The sequence below is a fragment of the Dendropsophus ebraccatus genome, chromosome 1 (assembly GCF_027789765.1).
Source record: "Dendropsophus ebraccatus isolate aDenEbr1 chromosome 1, aDenEbr1.pat, whole genome shotgun sequence".
Classification (NCBI taxonomy): Eukaryota; Metazoa; Chordata; class Amphibia; order Anura; family Hylidae; genus Dendropsophus; species Dendropsophus ebraccatus.
This window is the reverse complement of record NC_091454.1, coordinates 155798633-155807901: the sequence shown is the minus strand read 5'-3', so window position 1 is coordinate 155807901 and position 9269 is coordinate 155798633. Positions and strand designations below refer to the sequence as shown.

General features: G+C 48.1%; 1 protein-coding gene across 2 annotated transcripts in view; it reads left to right on the top strand.

Annotated features, from left to right (window-relative positions):
- Positions 1-6257: 6257 nt before the first annotated feature.
- Positions 6258-9269, top strand: part of CGNL1 (cingulin like 1) — an 81863-nt gene continuing 78851 nt past the window's right edge. Inside the window, exon 1 of one of the 2 annotated variants that reach the window (XM_069982341.1) lies at positions 6258-6337. Coding sequence is in view for 1 of the 2 variants with exons in the window: in XM_069982334.1 (XP_069838435.1) it covers positions 8344-8416 (73 nt within the window). In the remaining variant the exon portion in view is untranslated. Of the gene's footprint in view, positions 6338-8295; positions 8417-9269 lie in introns of those variants that run through there. The other variant, XM_069982334.1, reaches the window with a different exon arrangement.

The following is a 9269-nucleotide window of genomic DNA, read 5'->3' as shown; positions in this document are numbered from 1 at the left end:
GCTTACATTGGCGTATTTGGGGCTCCTTGTGCTCCCATAGAGTAATAGTGCTCCATATAGTAATAACGCTCCTTGTGCTCCCATAGAGTAATAGTGCTCCATACAGTAATAATGCCCCCTGTGCTCCCATACAGTAATAGTGCTCCATACAGTAATAATGCCCCCTGTTCTCCCATACAGTAATAGTGCTCCATACAGTAATAATGCCCCCTGTGCTCCCATACAGTAATAGTGCTCCATACAGTAATAATGCCCCCTGTGCTCCCATAGAGTAATAGTGCTCCATACAGTAATAATGCCCCCTGACCCCCATAGAGTAATAGTGCTCCATACAGTAATAATGCCCCCTGACCCCCATAGAGTAATAGTGCTCCATACAATAATAATGCCCCCTGTGCTCCCATAGAGTAATAGTGCTGCATACAGTAATAACGCCCCCTGTGCTTTGATAGAGTAATAGTGCTCCATACAGTAATAATGCCCCCTGTGCTTCCATAGAGTAATAGTGCTCCATACAGTAATAACGCTCCCTGTGCTCCCATAGAGTAATATTGCTCCATACAGTAATAACACCCCGTGCTTTCATACAGTAATAGTGCTCCATACAGTAATAATGCCCCCTGACCCCCATACAGTAATAGTGCTCCATACAGTAATAATGCCCCCTGTGCTTTCATACAGTAATAGTGCTGCATACAGTAATAATGCCCCCTGTGCTCCCATAGAGTAATAGTGCTCCATACAGTAATAATGCCCCATGACCCCCATAGAGTAATAGTGCTCCATACAGTAATAATGCCCCCTGTGCTTTCATAGAGTAATAGTGCTCCATACAGTAATAATGCCCCCTGTTCTCCCATACAGTAATAGTGCTCCATACAGTAATAATGCCCCCTGTGCTCCCATAGAGTAATAGTGCTCCATACAGTAATAATGCCCCATGACCCCCATAGAGTAATAGTGCTCCATACAGTAATAATGCCCCCTGTGCTTTCATAGAGTAATAGTGCTCCATACAGTAATAACGCTCCCTGTGCTCCCATAGAGTAATATTGCTCCATACAGTAATAATGCCCCCTGTGCTCCCACACAGTAATAGTGCTCCATACAGTAATAATGCCCCATGACCCCCATAGAGTAATAGTGCTCCATACAGTAATAATGCCCCCTGTGCTTTCATAGAGTAATAGTGCTCCATACAGTAATAATGCCCACTGTTCTCCCATACAGTAATAGTGCTCCATACAGTAATAATGCCCCCTGTGCTCCCATACAGTAATAGTGCTCCATACAGTAATAATGCCCCATGACCCCCATAGAGTAATAGTGCTCCATACAGTAATAACGCTCCCTGTGCTCCCATAGAGTAATATTGCTCCATACAGTAATAATGCCCCCTGTGCTCCCACACAGTAATAGTGCTCCATACAGTAATAATGCCCCCTGACCCCCATAGAGTAATAGTGCTCCATACAGTAATAATGCCCCCTGTACTCCCATACAGTAATAGTGCTCCATACAGTAATAACGCTCCCTGTGCTCCCATAGAGTAATAGTGCTCCATACAGTAATAATGCCCCCTGTGCTCCCATAGAGTAATAGTGCTCCATACAGTAATAATGCCCCCTGACCCCCATAGAGTAATAGTGCTCCATACAGTAATAACGCTCCCTGTGCTCCCATAGAGTAATATTGCTCCATACAGTAATAACACCCCCTGTGCTATCATACAGTAATAGTGCTCCATACAGTAATAATGCCCCCTGACCCCCATAGAGTAATAGTGCTCCATACAGTAATAACACCCCCTGTGCTATCATACAGTAATAGTGCTCCATACAGTAATAATGCCCCCTGACCCCCATAGAGTAATAGTGCTCCATACAGTAATAATGCCCCCTGTAATGCTGATCACACTCCTGCTATCTGCAAACTGTAGCAGTGAGCAGTATACTGTCCTGGGGTCCTGATCGGCTCTCATACAGCATGGGAGAGGGCGAGCTGAGCGGGACAGGGGGATGCTGGCTGTACTGGGTGAACTGGACTGGAGGGGGCAGGGGGAGGGCGGTACAGATGGGCGGACTGGGCGGGACGGAGTGGTGCTTCAAGACCCAGGCGACGCCCCAAATGCTCTTAAAGTGTAACTATAAAATATTTTGACCATTTAGTTTTAGTTAGCTTAGGTCATGATAAGAATTTTTGCAATACACATTAATAAACTAAAATGAACAGTTTTTTTAAATACATGAAGCTGAATGTCCCCTCAGAGCTGTGTCTGCTCCTGTGTTATTTCTGCATTCCTGCTGGACACGCCCCCTCCCTGGAAATCCGCTTCCAGTGTACGGACTGTGACAGCAGCATCAGATAACAGCCCTGACACAGACAGAAACAAAACCTCCTTCCCCCTCCCCTCACAGAGGTGACTTAGCTGAGGGTGTGGTGTGAGGAGCAGCGCAGGGGAAGAGATGGATGGAGGGACAAGGACCCAGTGCTTCAACAAGGAGGGACATCCCAGTCATGACTCCAATTTGCTGCATGAGGGAGAGTGGGTGAGTCACTGAGGGGAGGACTACAAGTCCCAGCACAACACAGCTGTAGTCCTTCCATAGTACATATAACATTCACTATCAGATGTCTGCAGCAGGTGCCCCCACCTCCATGGCTGACATTATCCTACAGTGTTAGGCAGGGCCGGACTGGGGAAGAAAAGCAGCCCTGGCACACAAACCCCACCAGCCCACATATAAATACCCCCCCACTGCAAAGTTCTACTATGTCACACTATTTTCTTACATATATAGCGCCAAAAATTATCACAGAAGAAAAGTAAGTGTACACGACCAATATACTCACTAATACCGCCATACACTGACCATATAGCCACCAGATACAAATGCTGCAGAGTATTACACCCTGCAGACTATAGAAAAGAATACAGCAGTGATTTCATAGCCCCCTTCAGGGGCGTAGCTAATGTCTTCTGGGCCCTGGTGCGAGACGTCAACTTGTTCCCCCCTTTCACGGCCAAGTGATGCTACTGGTGTAATATATAATATACACACCGGCTGTGGTGCACGTTCAACGCGTGCATCACGGCCGGCCGCAGCGGCCCCACGCTCCTCCTCCACGTTGATTGCATTGGAGGATTGCATTGCACGTCAGGAGCGGTCCGAGCGTGACAGGCGGGCTGCTGTGGCAGGAGTGGGCAGAGGGGAGCAGGCCGCAGCGGCGATTTTTTAAAATAATATTTTTTTTTTGTAGTCCGGGCGGCCCAGGGACTGGTAATCCGGCCAGCCCAGCGGGCATTTGCCCGGCTGGCCAGATTACCAGTCCGGGCCTGGTGTTAGGAGAGCAGATGACTGTATCTAATCCCACTGTGTGTGATACCATCTGCTGGGGCTCTGTATCTAGTCTTACATTGTGATACTGTATGCTGGGGCTGTATCTAATCCCACTGTGTGTGATACATCTGCTGGGGCTCTATCTGATGCCACTGTGTGTGATACAATCTGCTAAAGCGCTGTATCTAATCCCACTGCCCTCTGTGTGTGATACCATCTGCTAAGGTGCCGGTCAGAGAATGGAGGGACCCAGCCAGGGAGATAAGGGATAGGCCACACCCACTTTAAGGCAGAGGAGGCCACGCCCACTTTAAGGCAGGAGGAGGCCACGCCCACTTTCTCTCAGCCAGACGAAAAATTAATCTATTCTTCTGAGCCAAACAACTGGGGATATCTTAGCAAGCGTACACACTATCAACGCAGTTTAGGGCTCTTTTTTAAGGGTAACACGTGGGCTTTTTATTTGAGGAATTTCATTTTTTGGCTACTGAAATTATAGTTACGCTTTAAATCCTTTAACATTTTTCTCAGGCAGGGCCAGATCATGACTTAGTGGTTACCTTTCAGATTTATTTTTACTCCTTGCTCATAGTTCATACATAATCACAAAAAGTGGGCAGAGGGGAGCAGGCCGCAGCGGCAATTTTTTTAAAATAATGTTTTTTTTTTGTAGTCCCAGCGGCCCACGGACTGGTAATCCGGCCAGCCCAGCGGGCATTTGCCCGGCTGGCCAGATTACCAGTCCGGGCCTGGTGTTAGGAGAGCAGATGACTGTATCTAATCCCACTGTGTGTGATACCATCTGCTGGGGCTCTGTATCTAGTCTTACATTGTGATACTGTATGCTTGGGCTGTATCTAATCCCATTGTGTGTGATACATCTGCTGGGGCTCTATCTGATGCCACTGTGTGTGATACCATCTGCTGGGGCTCTGTGTCTAGTCTTACATTGTGATACTGTATGTTGGGGCTGTATCTAATCCCACTGTGTGTGATACATCTGCTGGGGCTCTATCTGATGCCACTGTGTGTGATACCATCTGCTGGGGCTCTGTGTCTAGTCTTACATTGTGATACTGTATGTTGGGGCTCTATCTGATGCCACTGTGTGTGATACCATCTGCTAAGGTGCTGGTCAGAGAATGGAGGGACGCAGCCAGGCAAACCTCAGGCGGCAGAAACCCCAGAATCGGCCCTGCTTCCACGCCTGTGTGGATTACCGCCTGTGATCTTGTCACCTCTCCCCTGATGACTTCACTACTACTGGTGACAGAAACACGCTGGGAGGACTTTGTTTGCATCATTGGTTACCAAAACATAGGTTAATAACTGTACATTAGGAATAGTGTCATGTAGCACATTATAGTATGCAGATTTCTGATGCAAGACCATGTGCAGTGTGCGGGCAGAACAGTGGACTGGCCAGAACATAGTTTGTCAGTTTCTGACTGGTTCTATTCAGACTCATTTGACTGGCAATACCCCAGTATGAGACTGTGGCTGCCCTGGTAGGAAACTATTTGGAGATTGGGTGTCACCTTACATGGTGGTTCTTAATTGTTGGATTAAAAGTTAGGGTTTAAGGGTCCATTTACACAGAAAGATTATCTGACAGATTAAAGATTTAAAGCCAAAGCCAGAAACAGACTATAAGCAGAGATCAGATCATAAAGGAAAGCCTGAAATTTCTCCTCTTTTCAAATCCATTCCTGGCTTTGGCTTCAAATCTTTGGCAGATAATCTGTCAGATAATCTTTCTGTGTAAATGGACCCTAATGCTACGTTTACATGGAACAATTATTGGGCGAATTTTCGTGATAACGATCGAATTCGAACGATAATCGTACGTGTAAACGCGGCGAACGATCGATAAATCGTTCATTTTGATCTTTTAACATGTTCATAAATCGTCGTTCGTAGTTCGCAAAAAATTCGCCAATCGTTCCGTGTAAATAGTCGTCAAGCGATAGTCCGGCCGCCCGCCGCTCCGATCGCCCCCGCCGCTCCAATCGCCCCCGTGCCGCTCCGATCGCCCCCCCCCCGCTGCTCCAATTGCCCCCCCGCCGCCAATCCGATCGCCCCCCCGCTCCGATCACCACCCCCCGCCGCCGCTCCGATCACCACCCCCCGCCGTTCTGATCACCACCCCCGCCGCCGCTCCGATCGCCACCTCCGCCGCAAGGCAGCACTGATTGGCTGAAGAGGAGCCGTTTGAAATTCCCTGCTCCCCTCTTCAGCCAATCAATGCGCTGAAGAGGGGAGCCGTGGATTTCGGGGGCGATCGGAGCGGGGGCGTTTGGAGCGGCGATCGGGGCGGCGCAGGGGGCTGCAGTTGAGCGGAGGGCCGGGCTGTGGGCGGGCCGGGCTGCGGGCGCGCAATCGCAAAACTATTTTTTCGTACGATATATCGTACCGTCTAAACGCTGATAGTTATAAAAAAAAATCGTTCGAAATCGTTAATCGTACGATCGGGCCTATAATCGCCTCGTGTAAACTTAGCATAAGCCACTTTTATTGACATCCATCTCAAAGCCAAAGTCACATCCCTGAACCCTATAACAAGGCAGCCCGCCATCAAGCCCCACTCCCTGACAGACCCCACACACCCTGTAAACTCCACCCTAATATACCATGCCCTCTCATAGTAAACTTAGAAACCGAACATTTCTGACACATACTAATAGACCACATGACCATGGTTTTCTCTGGAATTGCCCTCTAAGCACATTGCACTTCCCACATAGTATGTCCTGACACAGGTGAGAGGCAGCCTCCTGCCCCCAGACCTACCCCCGGGCTGTCCCAGGACATCCTACACCTGAGTGCGCAGCCGCGGCTCGCCCAGTAGGTGGCAGTGTGGCGTCTGTCCAGATTTCGGATTCTTCCCAACAAAAGAAGGAAGGGGGTGGTCACCGTGGTGCAGGGAGGGAGCCGGAGCCGAGCCGTGCTGGGATAACACTGGACAACTCCACAGCGGAGGGGACTCACTGAGAAAGGTGAGTGACACAACATGTCCCCGTCCTGTACAGCAGCCTGCTGAGGGCAGGGGGAGCGGAGGGACACGTAGAAAAGTCTAGAACATGTAGTGACAGGACAGAGTGTGCTCCTAGCAAACACATTGCAGGTAACGCTGCCAGCTCTGCTGTACCTCACACTCTGCTGTACCTCACACTCAGTCTTCTCCTCAGTGACCTGGGGTCTGTGGCTCCATGGACTGTTACCTGTGGCTGATCAGTACCACTCCACACTGTGCGGTTTTACTAGGAGGCGGCTGTGATGACCTTGGTGCCGGGCTCTGTGTACTCACTCTCTGGACTGTAGTGATAGGGGGATTAACCCCTGGGTGTCCGGGGCTGGGGATACAGGCTGTGGCACTATATGTCCCAGAAAGTCTCCCAGATGGAGTGGTATCTCAGGAACAGGTGTCTATGGTGGGGCACGTTCTCTTCTTATACCATCTGCTATGGACAGCCAGGTGTAAGGGCAGGAGAAGGTGCACGAGAAGCCGCACACTGGGTGATTGTTTTATTTATATATATATATATATATATATATATATATAAATAAATAAACAATGTGTATGTTCACACACAGCGGATTCTGTGTTATTCCCAGGTGATTGTTATATATATGTGTATGTTCACACACAGCGGATTCTGTGTTATTCCCAGGTGTTTGTTATATATATATGTGTATGTTCACACACAGCGGATTCTGTGTTATTCCCAGGTGCTTGTTATATATATGTGTTTGTTCGCACACAGCGGATTCTGTGTTATTCCCACACACTGGATCAGGGTATGTAGAGAGCGCTGCAGAGAGGCCCCCATGCTCAGGTATGGAAGGGATTTCTAGTTACAGAACTTTTTGAACACATCTGCAGAGTGTGAACATTGGCTTAGATGTCTGACCAATAGTGGAGCTGCTGCTGTTGATGGTGCCTAGCCTAGAACATGGGGAATAATATCACACACCCCACTCAGATTGTGGCAACCTGTGTACAGACATTATTGGCCATATGGGCATGTGACCTCTCTGGGTAATGTTATGGGATGAGGGGATCTGGACATCATTGGGGGATCCACCTCTCTGGCTCACACCAGCCCAGGCTTACTGTTACAACTGTGCCACAATACCTAGCACTTCATTTATGTATTATAATAATTTGTGCCGGTTGTCTGCAATTTAGCTATCAAAATAGCCAAGTGTTAGAGAAGTGGCGAGAATTAGTTGTAACTCTCATTTCTCTGTCATTCCATTTTGCATGTTGCAGTACAACACTATTCACTAACATTACATGCAACGTTGTGTGACCTAAGTCGCTGTGTAGCCCTTGGTGTAAATGTAAAGGATCACCGCCACTACACACTGCCACATGCTTTTCACACAGAAATACGCAGCTGGCGCCCCCAGTGGCGGATACATTACTCTGCACCGAAGCATGTGGCAGTGACTGAACTCCTTTGTCGCACAATAAGATGCTGTGTGGACTTGGCTTTAGGCCTCATTCACACATCAGTATTTTTTGTCCATTATTGTGGATCGGCAATTACAGACAAAGTACAGTCTCATAGGTTACTAGTGCCCTATTCAGACGTCAGTAATTTCGCCGTGATCCCTGCCTCAAGAAATAGGGGTATGCTCTAATTCGGAAGGAAAAGTAGAAAAGAGAGTGAACCTCAAACAGCTGCATGTGAGAATTGTGAATCTAGCCGTAGAGCCTGTCTATGTGGCTGATCGGACTATGACGGCCGCTTCCCCGGCAATGACAGCTGAGCGCTGCAGGTTACAGAATCCGGATGTGCTGATCAGCTTTCCGCCAGGGCACTTTTATTGTGAAGCGGTGCGGATTTCAAAATAAAGTCATCTTCCAGCTGTATGACGGCACATGGTACTGATGCTTTACAGCATTTTACTGCACGGCCATTAACAGTTAAACTGCCTGTAGCTGCCATCAGTGCGATCACCGCGATGACCTGCCTGTCAGTGCAGCTGTGATTGTATGGAGGCCACAACCTGTGAAACCCATCTGTGTCTTTATGTCACAAATAATGGCCGAGATGAGAGAATCTACAGTAAGATTTTGTAAAAAGAAAATGGATTGGATAGCCTAATAGACTTTATTACTTTTCCAGTAGTAAACTATTTAAAAGGGTTATCCAGGCTTAGAAAAAACATGGCCACTTTCTTCCAGAGCCAATACAACTCTTGTCTCCAGTTTGGCTGGGGTTTTGCATCTCAGTTCTATTGAAATGAATGGAGCTTAATTGCCTCATAATATTTCCTGCAACAAGATGGAGAAGGGAGTAAAGTGCTTAGCTGGGTGCTTCTCCTGGCTCTTTTCAAACATTAGTGGGGGTCTACACACCTAGAACACCTAGGTGGCCGCACATGGTATACTTTTCGACCAAACTTGGTGATTTAGTTAGGACTGGCTAGCCATCTTATGTGTATGTTGCCCTCTTAATTCTCACCTGGAGGGAGATGGATCGCCTCTACCCACTCAGAACACATGCTGAGCATTGATGTGTATGGGAGGGATTGTCAGAGATAGTTGGTGGCTGACACCTGTCTTGCGGGTATGTCCAGCTTTGCTGTCTGTGTCACCTGTATACTGTTGCTTGTGTACAGTCGCCGTCTTCCCCACAGTGAAACGGCCTGCAAGGCACGTGTGACCTTCAGCTATTTTATATCTGCCCTTGTAGATGTTCTGCTGTGGAAGTACTAATCCCTGGGGAGAGGAAACACAGGGTGATCTCTGCCTGGCCACGGGCTTCGGTTATTCTTATGTTAGTTGTATTCTATGGGTATGTTCCTACTACGGAATATGCGGCGGGAATTTCAAGCAAAGGCCGTGTGGCGGACTCCACTTGAAGTTCTGCCTGTCCCATAGACTCAATGATATTCTCAAAGGAAATCCGCCCTGTG